Genomic DNA, 19,787 nt, shown 5'->3' with positions numbered 1-19,787 from the left:
GAATGTGATAATAGGTGACATTAAGGGTAGAAAGCAGGACGAGCAAGGTACAGATAGCCCTGGTGGGGTGGGGGGAAGGGATCGAAATAGGCTAAAAGGTAGAGATAAAATAATGGATGGAAATACATTTTAAAATAATGGAAATAGTTGGGAAAAGAAAAATCTATATAAATTATTGGAAAAAAGGGGGGTATCGGAAAGTGGGTGGGGATAGAGGAGAGAGTTCATGATCTAAAATTGTTGAACTCAATATTTAGTCCGGAAGGCTGTAAAGTGCCTGGTCGGAAGATGAGGTGCTGTTCCTCCAGTTTGCGTTGAGCTTCACTGGAACAATGCAGCAGGCCAAGGATGGACATGTGGGCATGAGAGCAGGGTGGAGTGTTGAAATGGCAAGCGACAGGGAGATCTGGGTCATGCTTGCGGACAGACCGAAGGTGTTCTGTAAAGCGGTCACCCAGTCTGCGTTTGGTCTCTCCAATGTAGAGGAAACCGCATTAGGAGCAGCGAATGCAATAGACTAAATTGAGGAAAGTGCAAGTGAAATGCTGCTTCATTTGAAAGGAGTGTTTTGGCCCTTGGACAGTGAGGAGAGGGGAAGTAAAGGGGCAGGTGTTGCACCTTTTGCGGTTGCATGGGAAGGTGCCATGGGAGGGGGTTGAGGTGTAGGGGGTGATGGAGGAGTGGACCAGTGTGTCCTGGAGAGAACGATCCCTGCGGAATGCTGCCAGGGGGGGCGAAGGGAAGATGTGTTTGGTGGTGGCATCATGCTGGAGTTGGCCGAAATGGTGGAGGATGATCCTTTGAATGCGGAGGTTGGTGGGGTGATAAGTGAGGACATGGAGGACCCTATCATAGTTCTGGGAGGGAGAGGAAGGTGTGAGGATGGATGCGCGGGAGATGGGCCGGACACGGTTGAGGGCCCTGTCAACGACCGTGGGCAGAAAACCTCGGTTAAGGAAAACATCTCTTTCTGCAAGAAGGTCCCAACTTTCCATGAGCTGTCGTTGCAATGTAAGGGGGTTCTCTCTAGGCTGTGTGCACACGGCCATGCAGGGACCACAAGGCACCACACAGGCCGCTTACTGGTATAGTGTGTTTAATGTATAGGCCGTGTACAATGAAAAAAAATTTAGAAGGGACATTACCCCTGACTCCAGAAGATGGCAGTTTTTTTTTTAAACTTTCATTTTGGGCTTACTTACACAACTGTCAAAGGGGGAAATGAATAGAGTCTCTGGGGACAGAAAATTTAATACAATTTAGATGTTTTCCACTGCGGTCATTTTGCTGCCAGCAGCTTACTTCACTGACTGATGTAATAAGCACTATGCATTAGAAATGTTATGGGAATTGATGATAAGAGAGTAATACAAAGAGAAAGATGTGCATCTTTTTAGGCACTTTAAAAATACAAAGGAAATTCTGAGAGGGTGGTAGGCAAAAAAAAAAACCAAATGATTTTTAAGTTGGGCTGGTACAAGGGGGAACGGAGATTTTGAATTTGTAAGAGACCATGAGTAGTAGGCTGCTTTGTCTGAATAATAGAAGAGCAATAATTTTTTTTAAATGTGAAACTTGTAACTAGTGATATTGAGAGAGATTTGGGTGTACTCACACGGAACACAAAGTGAGCAAGCAGAAACAGCAATCAAGGCAAATGGCAAGTTTGCTTTTTATTCATTCACGGGATGTGGCATCACTGGCTCAGCCTGCATTTATTGCCTATCAATAGTTGCCTCTGAGAAGGTGGTGGTGAGCTGCCTTCTTGAACCGCTGCAGTCCATGTGGTGTAGGTACACCCACCGTGCTCTTAGGAAGGGAGTTCCAGGATTTTGACCCAGCAACAGTGAAGCAACGGCGATATATTTCCAAGTCAGGATGGTGAGTGGCTTGGAGGGGAACTTCCAGGTGGTGTTCCCATGCATCTGCTGCCCTTGTCCTTCTAGATGGCAGCGGTCATGGGTTTGGAAGATGCTGCGAAGGAGCCTTGGTGAGTTTTTGCAGTGCATCTTGTAGATGGTACACACTGCTGCCACTCTCCGTCGGTGGTGGAGGGAGTGAATGTTTGTGGATCGGGTGCCAATCAAGCGGGGCTGCTTTGTCCTGGATGGTGTCAAGCTTCTTGAGTTTTGTTGAAGCTGCACTCGTCCAGGCAAGTGGAGATTATTCCATTAGACTCCTGACTTGTGCCTTGTAGATGGTGGATAGGCTGTGGGGAGTCATGAGATGAGTTACTTGCCACAGGATTCCTAGCCTCCTTTGTTAATCAAGAATCTATCTAGTTCTGCCTTAAAAATATTCAAAGACTCTGGACAGAATTTTACGCTGATCGGGTGGGCGTGCACCTGACCCGCTCGGATGTGCAGTCACACAAGATGACCTTCAGCGAGCGTCCTGACGTCATCACAGTGTGAATAATGAGGAGTTTTGGAGATACTTCGCTGCTGGTTGCTTATTGGTATTTGGCAGCTTCATCTCTGTTCGGGGCTTCATTGTTAGCATTTCCTGGCCTCATTTCAGGACTCATTGCTGTCTGCCAGGCCCCCCGACGATTCAGACCATGTGGACCCATCCAGGTGTCAGGCAGCCTCCTCTTACCCTGGTAATGGGGATTGTAGTCTCCACTGGAGGCACCTCCTCTGAGGAGGTAGAGATGGGCAGAAGGGAGAGAAGGCCAGATGCCCCTATGCAGCTTCCAGGAAAGTGACCTGTGGGAGGAGAGGTGCAGGCACAAGGGGCACAGAGCCAGCAGGTAGTCCAAGGCATGAGAGGCCGCAGAACACGCCACTATCATGCTGCCAGGGTTTACAAGCCGTGATGCAGCTACCTCAATATGTCCAAGGTGCAATGCCAAAGGAGGCTCCGCCTCTCCAAGGAGACTGTGACCTCCATTTGCCAGGTGATTGGGCCTGAGATCACCTCCGACTATGTAGGTGGACATCCCATGCCAGTGGCTCTGTAGGTCACAGTGGCCCTCAACTTCTATGCCTCTGACTTTTTCCAGCAATCAGTGGGGGATCTTTGTGGAGTCTCCCAATCAGCTGTCCACAGTCACGCTGTTTAGGCCCTGTTCAGGTGGGTAATGACATTTATTCATTTCCATAGGAATGAGGTGAGCCAGGCTGAGCGAGCCAGAGGTTTAGCAGCGATTGCTGGGTTCCTCCGCATCTAAGGTGCCATCAACTGCACACATGTGGCCATCAAGACGCCAGCGGGTAAGCCAGGTGCCTTTGTCAACAGGAAGGGATTCCACTCCGTGAATGTGCAGATCATGTGTGACCACAGGATGCATATTGTGCAAGTCTGTGCAAGGTACCCTTGGCAGCTCCCATGACGCTAATATCCTGATAAACTCCCAGGTGCCCAGGCTCTACAGTGCTCCAGCCTGACTGGATGGATGGCTGCTGGTTGACAAGGTCTATCCATTGAAAAAGTGGCTTATGACGCCTCTCCGCCACCCAAGAACAGAGGCAGAGCAGCGTTATAATAGGAGTCATGCATCCACAAGGGCGTGATAGAGAGAACCATAGGTCTTCTGAAGATGTGCTTCCAATACCTGGACCGTTCATGGGGTGCACTACAATACCCCCCAGAGTGGGTGTCACTGATCGTGGTTGTATGCTGCACTCTCCACTATCTGGCTCTGGCAAGGGTTGAGGGGAACCCACTAGAAGAAGAGGATCTTGAGGCAGCTCCACAGGTCACAGATGATGAATCCAGTAGTGAGTCAGAAGAGGATCACAGTGAGGAGAATGCTGAGGGCGTGGAGGCAGACGTCTGTAACCTTCAGGGAGGCAGGGACGCCTTGATCTAACGCTCCTTCAGCTAGGCTGCCAAAGAACCACTCCCACCTCATGCCAGGATGTCCAAAATGCCCCTGTCATGTGAACCCAAAGTCCACTCAATGTGTGTGCAATAAAGTTTAGAGCCACTCATGTCCAGCATTACATACTGGCGTACCCTGCACCAAAAATAAAAAGTGAAGCATATTCAGGCCATCATAACAAAAGCAAGTTTAATGTTATTGTCACATTGAAATCACATTGACATGGCCATTACTGATGTTGATGTCCACACCAGTAGCCATACAAACCAAACATAACTGAACAGAAGATCACCCATGAACAGTTCTTCTTGTGCTCATGGTGCTTTAAACTTACTTTTGCAAGTGCTGTGTCTTGGTGCCCCCCACCTCGCTGGCAGTGGCATTGGAGACAGCCTGCTGGCTCTGCTGTCTTGTTGGCCTTGATGACCTTGGGAGTCGTCCTCTGGCCAGCAGAGCCTGTGCTGGCCCTGCCTAGGAGGGAGCGACCAGTGCCACGGCTGGAATCTCCCCAGTCATCGCAGCCTCGTCAGATGCGAGGGTCACCAGCAGAGGGGTGGAGGAGCTGCTGCCCTCATCCGGAGCGTCCTCCGAGGAGTCCGCAGAGACGACAAGCAGGTCGTGCACCAACATGAAGTCACTCTGGACCTCCCAGCTCGTCATTGATGGACGGGCACCTAGCTGGGATACTGGGTGCCTCATCCATCTCCCACACTGACACTGACCACCTGAGGTCAGTGCATGTATGAGGGCTTGCAGGTTGCAGGTCCAAGAGCAACCCCTGGAACCCTTGATTTTGTCCCTGGAGCTGCCTCTCCATGAGAGTTGCCATTCTCTCAATGGAGGTGTCAGTGCGCTCAGCCATGAGGGTCAACACAGTGCTCATGCTCCAAATAGACTCCTCCACAACAGAGACCACGGCATGCATACCTTCATGGATCTCTGCCAGATCTTCCTGCACATCCCAGCGTCCAGCTTGTCCAGACCAGCATCAGCCGCCTAATGGATGACTCCAGAGGCTCATCATCTGCCTTCGACCCAGCATCGTCCTGATCTCCAGCAGTCCTCCGACTGCCGGTGTCCTGGACACTCTCTGCCTCCGGTTGCACCTCAAGCAAGCATGAAGTGTCCTAACCAATGTGCACCGACAATCTAATGCCCACTGAGGTGCTGGTATTTGCGCTGGTGCCTGATTCAGAGTACGATTGTGACGCAGGTGCAAATGAAGCCTGGCGGCCCTCTGGCGTCAGCGGCGGCCCTCTGGGGTCCTGCGATTGAGTGCGTGCCAGAAAATCTAAGGGAGAACAAGGACATGTCATTAGTTTAAGTCATCACACTGTCACTGTGCATGCCAGGCACCCTGGTGAGACAATGGAGACCTGAATCACGGTGCCACTGTCTTTCAATGATCAATGGGGATTCCAGGTTTGAGGCTCTCATTAATGAAGAGACTGCACTAGAACAATCCAAAACTCTCACCTCTGTGCACTGCACTCTTACCTTTGTCTGGCACCCCAGCCTCTCCATGACCGGTTGCGCAGGGAGCGTGCTGGCTCTCCAGCTCAAGGGCATCCTGCTCGAACCTGATCAGCAGCAGCAGGTTGGGTGGGTCTCCACCCGTACGCAACCTCTCCAATAGTTATGGCTTGTTTTCTCCTGAAAGGACAGAGGGGCATTGATTAGTCCAGTCTCTACCTGTAGCGCCATTGCAGCCTGGCCAACCTCACCTGAGGAACACCTCACAGGGCACATCAGAATTGTGGCCCTCGAGCTGCAAGACACTCAGCCCAAGCAGCCAGGGCTCACCCCCTTGGCCAGCTCCGGCATCATTGACAGTTGGCACTCAGACTCAAACACCCCTGAGTTCCGCGGGGGACAGCTTAACACTCAACACTTTTGCACACTGATCCATGCCAACAAGGTGCTCCCACTTCCAGAGCGCAGCGGGTCATTTTGAACCTCTTGCGGCACTGTACCCATGTGCACTGTACCAATGTGCACTGTACCCATGTGCACTGTACCCATGTGCACTGCACCACGTCATAGCTGCTCACCAGCGCTTCCACCTCCCAGGCTTTCTTCGTCAGGTGTGGTGGCCTCCTCCTTCCGTCCCTTCGTACAAGGGTGTCCCTCCTGGTAGCCACCTCCTCCAGGAGCACGGCGAGGCACTCATCCGAAAAGCAGGGGGCCGAGTGCACACCCAACCTGCCCTCCCGCATGTCGTCTCCACTCACTGCCGAGGCCATAAGTACCGTCTCCGCAATACAGACTGATGTGCTTCTTCACCGGCAGCCTTCTAGGGGTTGCTGGTGCCGTTTTTAAACTTCCTGCCAGGTCGCCATTGGACCCGGTGCATAACGCACCCCCACCTGCGCCCGGCCCTTCCCGATCATTGGCCAGCATGAAATCGCGGTCGTGGGCCAATCACGGGTGGTGGCTCGTTTCCCAGACGATCCTTTGCCCACCAATCACGCCTGCCCACCGACCTGAAAATTCTGCCCTCTGCTTCCACCGCTTTTTGAGGAAGAGAGTTTCAAAGACTCATAACCCTCTGAGGGAAAAAAACTTTCTCCTCATCTATGTCTTAAATGAGCGACCCCTTATTTTTAAACAGTGACCCCTTGTTCTAGATTCTCCAACAAGTGGATCATCCACTCAGCATTTCTGGCTGAAGTTTGTTGCTAATATTTTAGCCTTGACTTTTGCACTGATGTGTGGGCTCCTCCATCATTGAGGATGGGGATATTTGTGGAGCCTCCTCCTCTAGTGAGTTGTTTAATTGTCAACCACCATTTACGACTGTATGTGGCAGGACTACAGAGCTTAGACCTGATCCGCTGGTTGTGGAATCGCTTAGCTCTGTCTATCACTTGCTGCTTATGCTGTTTGGCACGCAAGTAGTCCTGTGTTGTAGCTTCACCAAGTTGACACCTCACTTTTATGTATGCCTGGTGCTGCTCCTGGCATGCCCTCCTGCACTCTTCATTGAACTAGGGTTGATTCCCTGGCCTGGTGGTAATGGCAGAGTGGGGGATATGCCTGTCCATGAGGTTACAGATTGTGGTTGAATACAATTCTGCTGCAGCTGATGGCCCACAGCGCTGCATGGATGCGCAGTCTTGACTTGCTGAATCTGTTCGAAATGTATCCCATTTAGCACAGCGGTAGTGTCACACAACACGATGGGGGTTATCCTCAGTGTGAAGGCAGGACTTCGTCTCCACAAGGACTATGCGGTGGTCACTCCTACCGATACTGTCATGGCAGATATATCTGCAGCAGGCAGGTTGGTGAGGATGAGATCAAGTATGTTTTTTCCCTCATGTTGGTTCCCTCACTGCCTGCCGTGAGGCTGTGTCCTTTAGGACTCTGCCAGCTTGGTCTCTCGCGATGCTACCGAGCCGCTCTTGGTGATAGATATTGAAGTTCCCCACTTAGAGTACATTCTGCTCCCTCCAAGTGGTGTTCCACATGGAGGAGCACTGATTCAACAGCTGAGGGGGGGTGGTACGTGGTAATCAGCAGGAGGTTTCCTTGTCCATGTTTGACCTGATGCCATGAGACTTCATGGAGTCCAGAGTCAATCTTGAGGACTCCCAGGGCAACTCCTTCCCGCCTGTATACCATTGTGCTGCCACCTCTGCTGGGCCTGTCCTGCCGGTGGGACAGGACATACCCAGGGGTGGCGATGGTGGTGTCTGGGACATTATGTGTCAGGTTTGATTCCATGAGCATGATTATATCAAGCTTGACTAGTCCGTGAGACAGCTCTCAATTTCAGCACAAGCCCCCAGATGTTAGTAAGGAGGACTTTGCAGAGCCAACAGGGTTGAATTTGCTGTTGTCGTTTCCGGTGCCTAGTTCGATGCTGGTAGTCCATCTGGTTTCATTCCTTTTTATTGGCTTTTTAGAGGTTTGATTCAACTTACTAGGCCATTTCAGAGGGCATTTAAGAATCAACCATGCTAGTTACACATGGGCCAGACCAAGTGAGGATGGCAGATTTCCTTCCTTAAAGGGCATGAGTGAACCAGATGGGTCTTTACAACAATTGACCATGGTTGCATGATCATCATTAGATTTTTAATTCCAGATGTTTTTACTGAATTCAAATTCTACCAGCTGCTGTGGTGGGATTTGAACCCAGGCATTACCCTGGGCCTCTGGATTACTCATCCAGTGACAATACCACTATGCCACCGCCTCCCCACTGGCCTTTATTGCAAGGCAATTGGAGTGCAATAATAAGGAAATCATGCTACAGGCTTTGGTGAGACCACACCTGGAATACTGTTCATAATTTTGATCTTCATCTAAGGAAGGATATACTTGCCTCGGATTCAGTGCAGCAAAGTTTCATTGGGTTCATTCCTTGAATGAGGGTGTTGTCCAATGATGAGAGGCTGATTAAGTTGGGCCTATACTCTCTGGAGTTTAGAAGAATGAGAGGTGTTCTCATTGAAACGTACAAGCTTCTGAAGGGGCTTGACAGGGTAGATACTGAGAGGTTGTTTCCGCTGGCTGGGGAATGTCGAACCTCAGGATAAGGGGTGATGAGGAGAAATTTCTTCACTGAGGATTGTAACTCTTTGGAATTGTTTGTCCAGAGGTTTGTGGATGCTCCATCATTGAGTATATTCAAGACTGAAATTGATAGATTTTTAATCTCTCAGCAAATCAAGGGGTATGAGGAATGGACAGGAAAGTTGAGTTGATGTAGAAGATCAGCTATCATCGTATTGAATGGCAGAGCACATTTGAGGAGCCATGGGGTCTATACCTACACCTATTTCTTATGTCTTTATGTTGTTAAATGGAACATAGAAGCACCACCAAGCGTTGGGAAGACTGAAAGGTAAGCATAATGTTATGTATGGGTAATATAGAAGCAGGTCTTACAAAAGCGTAAGAAAATGTGAGATATATGTGACCAAAATTGAAATACAGAAAGCAAGTATCACAACAGGAAGTGTTGTAACAAGGAATGTATGTTATATGCAGGACTTTGATACATATATTGATTTAGGAGGCATAACCATATTAGATAATGCAAGCCATTTTACAGATATAGCCTCTGAAATCTGCCCCCACCACCACCAACGCCATGGCTATAGTGTGCACTATTTAAAACATGCACTGCAGCAACTCATTGTAGCTTCTGCCAAAACACCTTCCAAACTTAGGTCCTCCATCATTATTGTGTATTGCATTGACAAAAAGTCACCATGTGGATTCACAGCCAGCAGCTGCTATTAAACTAACTTCATTTACACCTCCCCAACAGAGAGGGCAATGTAACAAAATGCGTACATCTTGCCATACACTACAACTACCTAGAAGATCAAGTGCAGCAGGTGCATAGGAACACTACCACCTTCTGAGATTCCCTCCAAGTCACATGCATACACTGACTTGGAAATATATCACTGTTCCTTCATCATGACCAGGTCAAAATTCTGAAATTCTCCACCTAACATTATTGGGTTGGAACCTTCGCTTCACTTACTGCAGTGGTTGAAGAAGACCGACTACCACCTTCTCAGGGCATATAAGGATGGGCAGTAATGCTGCCCAAAGAAATAGGTTAACAAGTCCTCTGTCCATTAATCCTAGTATATGCATCTAGCCTTTGGCCAATGGAAGAGGTCACTTCTGTTTTGTTTTTCAATAGATTAAAAGCTGACAGGATTGTGCAACTGTTTCTGCTTCACTTGCAGGAAGATGAGTTCTTACGCCATTTGTCTCAAGAGGAGAAAGAGTGCCTGAGTTTTTTGATTGAAACCATTGACTCGTTGGAGGTGGAATTGGAGGAAGATGATGAAGAGGGGGTGATGAAGGGAGATAGCACCATTAGTGATGGCTTTTATGAGTTTCTAGGAATGGTATGTGGCACTCGACAAACAGAAGATGCAGCAGGCCCAGGTGAGTTCTCATTGCACAGTGACTCACAGATATCAATGTGATTATGATAATGTTTTGGTCAAAATGTTCAGCTTGTTCCAAGAAAAGGCGCCTGTAAAATCTGCAGCTCTTATGGTATCATCTTTCTCCCAATGCCTGTTGTGAAGCAACAAATCTATTCATCTGGAATTCTTCTAAAGAGAAATTCTCTTAACAGAAGAATCTTGTTCCCAGATTGACTTTAAAAAGGAAGTCTCATGATTAGACTGAACATTTTGTCAAGTGCAAAACCTGACAGGATGTGCAGTTTGGGGAAAGGTTTAAAATATTTATCTTTTCAGTTGCAAATAAAAACATCTAACTTTGTAGTTGCCTCCATTAAGCCAAATTTGATCAGTGATTTCAGATTGATACGTGGACAATGTTCCCATAAAAGAATGCTGCCAGCTAGAAGGCATTAAATAAATTGATTGTGGCAGTGGAACATTTACATCTTGTAAGTAATTGTCGTGGACTGACCTCTGTCAGGCACAGGCACTACCTTCACACAGGAAATTGGAACATGTACTGTGAGCGTTGCAGTACATGCGTGCTAGAAATCAGCAGTCTTTTCGAAAGAGGCGCCTCAAGCAGTTGCTAGTACACCTCCATTTTCCTGCGCCCCTCTCATTGTTGCTGTCACATGCCTCCCAATGCTCCTGCGTTGGTTGAATGCATGCTGGCAGATAGGACAGGTGCTGCAGCATGATCATACTGACCATACATAACCAATGTGTACACAAAATACAAGATTCTCACTGCCTAGTCCACATTTTTTTGAAACCATCTGTTCTATTTAGCTGAAAACTGGCGACAAAGCCATATCTCCCCGCCATCCAAGGAAAGTATGGGCAAAAGTTTGTATGGCAACAGAAATTGTGGAGCATACTTGAAGGACTGAATGGCCTACTCCTGCTCGTAAATCCTATTTTCCTATAAATTGAATCTCTATCTGTTGCAAGTTAAATGCAGTTGACATTCACACAGACTTGGAGTTGATGTTTAATGGCTATTTGTCTCTCACCTTTAGTAATTCTTTTAGGCTCATTTATGTCCTCCCTCACCATGTACTGTATAGCCAGATTACTTAATTCTATTAGGCACATCATTTTTTCTCTTGGAAAAATCCACTAGAATTATGTAAGGGGAGCTCTTCTCAGAAAGGCTGAGGACAGGTGATGTTTCCCAGCTGGAAATATCTCCTGTGGAAATGGGCGTCAATGAAAGTCTTGAGAGGCTGGTTGCAGAGTGGGACATCCGTGGAGGTAGAATTGAACAGCATGTGGCCCAATACAGGTCAATTGCCGAGCATGCTTGGGAGTCAACAGGGGAAGGCTTGAAGAGACTCTAAGAAAACACAAACTCACTGCACTGAAAGTAAGTACATGGCGACTTTGAGACTGCACATCACTTAGAAAACCAGTCAAAAACTAGGCCAAATATTCAAAGAGACTTTGCATGCCGGTTTAAATTTAATACTAGAAACAATTACATTTAAAAATGACTGACCAACCAAAAAATGAAAAGACGGCATTTGTAATTAGGGCCCCTTTTTTAAACGAGAATAGTCCCCAATGAAATGTTGGCCATGAATTTGAGAAGTTTGAATTTTGTTGCTAGAAATTTAGCAAAGGTATATTTGTGTTTATACATCTTACACGTGGAAATCCAGAACACATTGCAATCTTGGCCTCTGAGTGAAGAACAAGTTACCATAGGCCACTTGTAAACACCACTAGACATGGATTGAAGAGAAATGTAGTCAAGGATTTTGAGCATTCAGTCCTTTCATCTCAACCAAGGAAGAGTGTGAGAAATTTTAAAAGAATTTTAAAAAGTGAGAGTTTAAGTAGAAGAGAAATAATTAATGTACATGTCTGCTGAAAAGGATTGTCAATGAACAACCATCGAGAATTGAGCTGATATATAAATCCTGAGTTAATTCCATAAGGATTACTGATTGATGAATTTGTTCTGATTGCCCCTTACCCAGGATTTGGCATGTTAAAGACCATTCCCTTTAAGGAAAGGCAATTAGCCTGCTTGCAGGTTTCTACCAGCGTTGGTCTATAACTTGTCACTAGTAGTTGCTAGGCTCCTTTTAAATTTTACATTCTGCACCCCTCCATCAATATGAAGGTATCATGCTTTTCCCTGCCATTGCAAGCAGAAACCGGTGCCATATTCTACCAGAAAAAAAGCCTGAAAACAATGCACTTAAGCCAATACCTTCCAATTTTATTTTCTTCCAATGCGCAGGAAACAGGCTGTCCCTTTCCTTGGCATATGTGTGAATGAGGAAAATTAAACTTTATCAGAGACATGCCAAGTTTCAGTAAATTAGTTTGATGAAAATTAACCATTAAGTAGGAGGAGATGACATGGTCAGATATTTAGCTCTAAATCTTGGAAATAATTATGTACATTCACAACCTGTGGTATCATAATCTCAAGAAAAATGTCCTTTTTGTTGACCAAATATAGGGCAATATTGTGCTTGCTGGAAACAACTAGGATCACTTTGCTTATGTTCACTTATGTATATTGAAGCAAGTGTTGATGTTTGTATTTTCAATATTTTTAGATGATGCAGGTGTCTGTGACAATGTTGGGATTATTGGAAATGTGGATGTAATTACCAGTCATCCACCTGCTCAAAGGATCAATAACAGAGGTATGGAATCAGTTCCTGTGGTTGATACAAGACCCAACCAAACAGCCACATTCGAAGAGGGCAAGAAGGAGGAGTCCACAAAACATCTAGGATCTGAAACTATGATAGCATTAGGATCCAATGTCTCAAACCAGTCCAGAGAAACCACACCTGATGAACAAAGTTCACCCAGAACACTTACTTTGCTTCCTGCTCATGCTAAAAAGTTTGACACCATCTTGAGGTCAGGGGTCAGTGTGCAGGAGCTCCGAGCTCAGGTTCTAGCCCGCCTTAGTGGGTCTGGCCAGAAGAAGCCAAGCAGTCAAGTGGAGGGTTTGGCTGCCCAATCCAACTCACTCCGATTGCTTGGAAGGCCTGAGCAGAAAGCAGCAAGGCAAGATGCCCTTCAAAGACTAGGACTGTTGAAATTTACTGGGGGCTTATCTAACAGCAACAACTCCTCCTCCTCTCAACCCCTTGCAACAGAGGGAACTCAACAGTTAAAGTCTCCACAATCGCCAACAGAAAAGGATCATAAAAAAGCTTTGAAAAAGCTGGGTCTCTTAAACCTGGAATCTTGAAAAATTATTGTAGAAATCTACACAATGAGGACTATAAATAACTGTTATTTTTCTAAAAATTCTGTGGTTGGGTGGTCACTGGTTAACCAGAGTTAGCTGCCAGTTGGCCTTCTCAATGAGGTTCCCCTGTCCCCAACAAGGCCAATAAAATGTGTCAAGTGTGCAGCCTTTCAGTATACTCAGCAAGGCTTATTAACAAAACAACGCTATAAATACACGTTTCCCTTTTTCTGCTGTTGGGCATTAATTATTCACTGGGTTATTCCTAAAATACTTTGTGACAGTAAACAAGGACATTTGATCAACATTTAACAAGGATGCAGGTTGAATCCTTAACTTCTGAATGGAAGTTGGGGCCTGAACCCCAGTGTCTAAATTTTAAAAAAAATGGGAGCTGCTCATTGACTCCTGGGAGCTTTTACTCAAGACTGGAAACATACCGTATACAGAATTGTGGGCTTAAGCCCATATCGTGGCACTGCATTGCGTAGGTTGTGGAAGCTGCTGTACACTGTGGCATTGTGTTTCTTCCCTCTGGCAAATTGAAATTACATAGAGCTCGTATGTCAAATGATCAAATATTTGTTATGTTTCCATTAACCATTGTGTCTTTAGAATCCTGCATCTACCTACTGTTTTATAGATCACTCCATTGTTTATCTAACTCGCTCTCCTATATCACATCTTGTATATACTATATGATAGTATATATGTGTGCGTGCATGTAATAATAAGTAGCACTTTGAATAAATAAACGCTTACTTCAAATTGCAATTCTTGTTCTGTCCAATAGTGCTCTTGCCAGGGCCTGAAGGCGTAAGGAAGAACAACGTGTATTTATATTTTATTATCTTGGCTTCAGTGAAAGAGAATTGGGCGCAGAATTGGGCGTAGTGTAACACAACTGCTGATTTGCTGTTATCCAAGACCAATTTCAGACTTGACTTCCTTGTATGTCCTAAATTAGAAATTCCAGAAACAATGTCCAATCCCTATTCTCTGCTCATGCATTTTGTATGGCTGTTTTTGTTTTTATGAAATTTTATTCATCCATTCAAGTCACATTTCTAAATTAGGGAAAATACTGGGTTCTGATGAAGGATTTATACACCAAAACATGTTGCCTATCTTTCTCTCTCAGATGCTGACTGACCTCCTATACTTTTTCAAGCATTTTCCATTTTATTCACATTTTCAGGATTTTTCTTTAACAAAATAATTTTGCATTTGTATCAAATCCATACGAATGTTCATTTAGGATCAGAAAGTAATGTCCATGCTATTGATTTATCTTCCCTTTCATCAGCATTCTGATGAAAAGGTCGTCGATCTGAAACGTTGGTCTGGATTTCATCCTCAAGGTGGGTAGCAGGAGTTGGGAAAATTCCCAGCCCCAATGCCAAGATATGCCAAACCCGCCCAAACAATATCTATGGCCCCTCATCCCTCCATGTCAAGCTACCTTTCTAAATTAGGGAAAATACTGGGTTCTCCACCTATCCCGCCTGGCCCCTCATGCTGTCGATGCCAAGCTCTAGCACTTTATGTCCAATGGCCCACTATACACTGCATAGAATCAATGAACCCTACAGTAACAATGTATGTGTTTAAAAAAAACTTTAAAAAACAGTCATTCATTCATAACTTTCCACAATATTAAAAAAGTCATTTAACTACAGGGCATTAAAAGCGTCAATCATGCAGACCCTTTAAAGTTTCAATAGCTGAAGCTGCAAGAATTTGAAAGCTTTTACCCTAACGTAAATAAACATTGTGCAATTGACAGTAGAGATGAGAGAGCCATATCACAGTGTATAGTGAGTCAATGGGCATGGAAGTGCCACAGCTTGACGTAGGCCATCGAGGGTGGGTGGAGGGGCATGTCTGGGCATGGGGTTATGAGCGTGGGTGGAGGGGCATAGTTGGCATGGAGGTATGAGGGGCTATGGAGGTGTGTGGAGGGGCATAGCTTGGTATGGGTGGCAAGAGGGACCGTAGGGGTTCTTTGGGGGCATACCTTAGCATGAGGAGGACCTTTTGAATTTGCCTTTTAAAAGGTTCCCTCCTGCAGACTATGGTTCACAACACCACTGAGGTGCCATGAACCATGACTCCATAAAAATTGCAGAGAACTAAAACATGCTTATCCTGTAATGGAGCCAGCCAGGTCGGGACTGCAGGTGCAGGCTTTTGACCTGAACCAGCCTGCTCCCTTAAAAGTCACTCCTGAAGTTCGGAAACCCCGGAAATAGGGTTGGGAGTCCCAGAATCAGGTCCCGTGTGCCATTTTGTGTCATCCAGACTCGGTGAAAATCCAGCCCTTTAACTCTGTTTTTCTCTCTCCACAGGTGCTGCCTGACCTCCAGCATTTTCTGTTTTAAAGTCTTTAATTTATGTTGCATTAAATGTTGTGGTAACAGAGCAGAGATATAGACAGAGGGAGTGGAGGGGCTTATTTTAAGGAATCTAGAAAGTGTAGAGATTAAAAAATTTGAATATTAATTAGACTTTATCAAAAGAATCAGCACTGAATATCAAACATATTTTATTTTGAATGATTCGGAAAGAATTCCAACCTCATCTTGTCATCTTTTAGCTTTTCTCTTCCTCTTTTGTCTGTCATTGTCTCCTTCTTTCTTCTATTTCCCATTCTTATCTTTATTGTCCTTTCATTTTTGTTGTCTATCTCTATTTCTTTTATCTTAAACAATACCAAGCACCCCCAGCTTTCTTTTCAATGTTCTGGTTGTGTTAATGTATTTCCCCTGTTCTTAAATAAATGGCATCGTAGGAGTTGAGAAAGCAGACTGCTCCTTAGCTTGTCGGTGGGAGGTGGCTCCTGTGTATTCTGCTAATGGTGACAGTAACACTGATTGTAATTCTTTTACTGGCACATTTCCTATTTAATCACTGAATCATTCTGCTATTTCCCAGCTAGGGTTGGTCCTTACCATCTGCCAGGGAGGGGAGGTGGGGGGTGGAGTGTGGAGATGGGAGGGTAGGATGGAAATTACAGATACGGTGAAGGCAGCTGCCATGATTGAAACTGGCACGGATAATAAAAGGAGCTGAAGGTTAACTCTTACTATGCTGGATCTAAGGGAGAGGTCTCTTTATTTAAAGAGGCGATGCAGTCAGACACTGATAAACTCATAACTAGTTCAAATCAGGGTTTCTCAAAACTGTGGCAATTAGCAAGTCTTTGTTCTAGCTCCACTCGTTCATCATGGAGTCAGCCATTGAATAACGATAACACAAAACACTGCAAAATCATAAATTTCATGCAGCAAAAATTGAAATCCAAGAATGTGTTGCTGTTTTTCAGTAACACGGGCATTAATTTTTGGGCCCTGCTGGAGGGGGAGGGGTGGCATTGCGGGGTGGGGGGTGGGGGGTGGTGGAACAGAGGTGAATGAGATCTGAAAATATTAGTGCCGGCCATTTAATGGCGGTGTGATTGGGAGTGGAATGGTAACCTGTCCCCACGCATGGATAGCCAATTAGGCTTGTTAAAATCCTTGTGACGTGCAACTAAAGGAGGCTGGCTGGAATTTTCCAACAACTGTGGGGGTCAGCTCGGGTGCCTGGGGGCGGGCACCTGATGGCAGGCTGGAGTCCAGTGCTCCAGGTATGTCTGGAGGCCCTCACTGCCTGTCTGAGTGTGAGAGTATTCACATGCTGTCCTGTGGAAGGGTTTCCCCTCCCCCTCCCTCTCCCTACCCTCCCCACCACCCCCTACCCCAAAACAGTGGTGACCCAGCAGCTATAAGCATTATTTAATTAAAGTTATAAAAGAGTAGGTGAGAGGGCACTTCCATGTTGAAGCACCCTCTCTGCTACTTACCTGTATCATAGCCTGCTGCTCCTGCTAGGTGAATGGCCTCTGATTGGCCTTCCAGCTTCAAGACCAATCCCTCCCGCTGCCCTTAATTGGAGGGGAAACCGGTCTCCATGCTAATTAAGGGGGTGATTCTGTCAAAATCCCAATGGGTGAATATTTACCCGGGTGGGGGCTGGGGAGCAGATTCAGGATCTGGAAACAGTCCCGACTTCTGTTTCCTGCCTTTGTGTGGAAAATCCCTAGTGATTATCAACAACATCTAATAAGCCAAATGTTAGGAAGATATCTTATGGAATGCCTTATGCAAGGAGTAAAACATCTGAGCTCCGTTTCTGGCTTATTTGTTTCCTGTTTCTTGTTTCCCAGTGGCAGACTGCTCCACAGGGATCAGGAAGTCTCTCTGGGGAGATTTCCTTCTGTGTCATAAAATTGTAAACTCCTTTTTGAATGGATTACAATATTGTTGCTCGTAGCATACAGAGAAATTTCCCCTTCCCCTCGTGTAATTGAGGGCACAAACCAGTTTTTAATCAGCCCAAGGTCGTTCTGACATTAATAAACCAATTTTCTGTGCTGTGATATCATGCTCACGGACTTTTCACCCCATTTTACATTTATTTTCGAACTGACCTTTTGCATCGTGCTTTATTGGCTACTCGAGGGCAGGTAAGTGATTTGTTCCCAGGCTCCTTCTCAAGGTGCACTTTAACCAGCTGCCAGAAGCTGTGCTAGGACAGCGTATTGAGACTCTTATCATCTTTCCCTTTGTTTGGCGCCTCTTTAGGATACAGAAAAGAATGAACTTATATTTATATAGAGCCTTTCATGACTTCAGAATATCCCAAAGCACTTCACAGCCAATGAAGTACTGTGAAATGATTATGAACTCAGTGTATGGGGAAATTATAGGCACACTCTCAGGGCGAAATTGTCCCAGATTTGCACTAAGGGTGGTAGCAGGCGGGTAAAATGACGTTTTACCTGCCGGCCGCAATGGCGGCTTTTCACACCATATCATCCCAAACCCGCCGCATTAATTATGCATTCCCGGGAAACACGCTGTTTCCATGGCGGGTGGGCTCTCATTCGCCCGTCACGCTGTCACCTCGCCGCTTCAGCACAGTCCAGCCACATGCACACCTCTCAGTGCTTCCAGCCCACGACTGCTGCAAAGAAGACATGGCCCTGAAAGGCAAAAAGACTGCAGCCCCCAGGTTCAATGGCACATCCTTCGGGTGCCTTTTGGATGCAGTGGAAGCTCATCGTGATGTCCTCTACCCCTGTTCTGGCAGCAGGATGGGCAGCAACCTCGCTAATCTGGTTTGGGAGACAGTAGCAGCAGTGGTCAGTGCCAACACCCTTCAAAAGAGGACAACCACCCAATGCTGCAAGAGGATGAATGATCCCCTCCATTCTGCCAGGATAAGTCACTCTTCTCATCACTCTCAACTCACACACTCACAAACCTATCACACATCCACAGGGCCCTCACTCACTGCCAACTCAAGGGACATCACCATTCACTCTCACACACCTTCGTTGTCCTCATCCCGTCCATGGGACCACTCACCACCCACACACACCAGGCATGCTTATCACCTGGCCTGGCAGGCATCCTGCTTGTACTCTTTCCATCTCTATTCATGCAGGACAAGCTGGCACACAACAAGAGGGAGAGGTTGCAGACAGGTGGAGGATTGCCTGAAATCAAGGTCTTCACGGACTTTGAAAATAGAGCCATCCAGCTGGCTGGCGACCATCTGGACCATTCCATTGCTGATGGTGAGGTTGGCGGTGCCCTACCAAGTGAGGATCCAGCAGTGCAACATCCATCAGATGACCATGCTATGAATGATGTGTCCTGGTTCTCAGGTCACTGCCATGCACTCATTATCTCCCCTTCTGCAGGCACGTCTGCCAAACAGCCGATGGAGTCCATGACCCAGGGCCTCCAATCAAGTCCCGAAGAAGCCTCTGAAGATGAATCTGGAGGCACCCTCCTTGAAGTCCCGTCACAGCACTCCTCCACACTCTCCACCAGCACAGAGACTCATGCCTCGGTGAGACCTAGCTTTACAGTAACCTCGGGATCACAACCTGGTGAGCACATTGCACAGCCTGATCCACAGCAGGCAGCGGCAGGGACTTCCCAGGTGCCCTGCACTTGGTGAACTGCTGGAGGCCAGAAATTTGCTGAGTCAGAGTCAAATGACGAGCCTCAGGACTCGGTCAAGCCACAGTTGCAGGAGCTGCAAAGGCAAGCTCGGGAACATCAGGAAGGGATGTCCGCTGCACTCCTCAGATTGCAAGGCACATGGAAACATAAGAATAGGAGAAGGCCATTCAGCCTGTCGAACCTGCTCCGCCATTCAATATGATTCTGGCTGATTGAACACTTCAATGCCTTTTAACCACACTATCCCCATAACCCTTTATGTTATTGTTAATTAGAAATTTATCAATCTTATCTTAAACATAATCAATGACTGAGCTTCCATGGCCCTCTGGGGTAGAGAATTCCAAAGATTCACAACCCTCTGAGTAAAGAAATTTCTCCTCATCTTGGTCCTAAGTGGCTTCCCCTTTATTTTGAAATTGTGTGCCCTGGTTCTAGACTCCCCAACCAGGGGAAATATCTTACCTGCATCCACTCTGTCTATTCCTTTAAGTATTTTGTAGGTTTCAATGAGATCACTTTTAAATCTTCGAAACTCTAGAGAATACAGGCCCAGTTTCCCCAACCTCTCTTCATAACAGTCCCGCCATCCCCAGAATAAGTCTGGTGAACCTTCGTTGCACTCCCTCTGTAGCAATAATATCCTTTCTGAGGTAAGGGGACCAAAACTGCACACAGGACTCCAGGTGTGGTCTAACCAAGCTTCTATACAATTGAAGCAAGACTTCACTACTCCTGCACTCAAATCCACTTGTGATAAAGGCTAACGTTCC

At 46.4% G+C, this 19,787-nt stretch overlaps 1 protein-coding gene across 5 annotated transcripts in view; it reads left to right on the top strand.

The window, feature by feature from the left end:
* LOC144681558 (uncharacterized) overlaps positions 1–13,771 on the top strand; it is a 34,237-nt gene extending 20,466 nt beyond the window's left edge. For all 5 annotated transcript variants that reach the window (XM_078543239.1, XM_078543240.1, XM_078543236.1 and 2 more), the window contains exons 3-4: positions 9,541–9,745; positions 12,348–13,771. In XM_078543239.1, the coding sequence (XP_078399365.1) occupies positions 9,541–9,745; positions 12,348–12,997 (855 nt within the window). In that variant the 3' untranslated portion in view covers positions 12,998–13,771. The remainder of the gene's footprint in view (positions 1–9,540; positions 9,746–12,347) is intronic.
* Positions 13,772–19,787: the final 6,016 nt, after the last annotated feature.

The sequence above is a fragment of the Cetorhinus maximus genome, chromosome 6 (assembly GCF_964194155.1).
Source record: "Cetorhinus maximus chromosome 6, sCetMax3.hap1.1, whole genome shotgun sequence".
Classification (NCBI taxonomy): Eukaryota; Metazoa; Chordata; class Chondrichthyes; order Lamniformes; family Cetorhinidae; genus Cetorhinus; species Cetorhinus maximus.
This window is presented reverse-complemented; position numbering and strand designations above follow the sequence as displayed.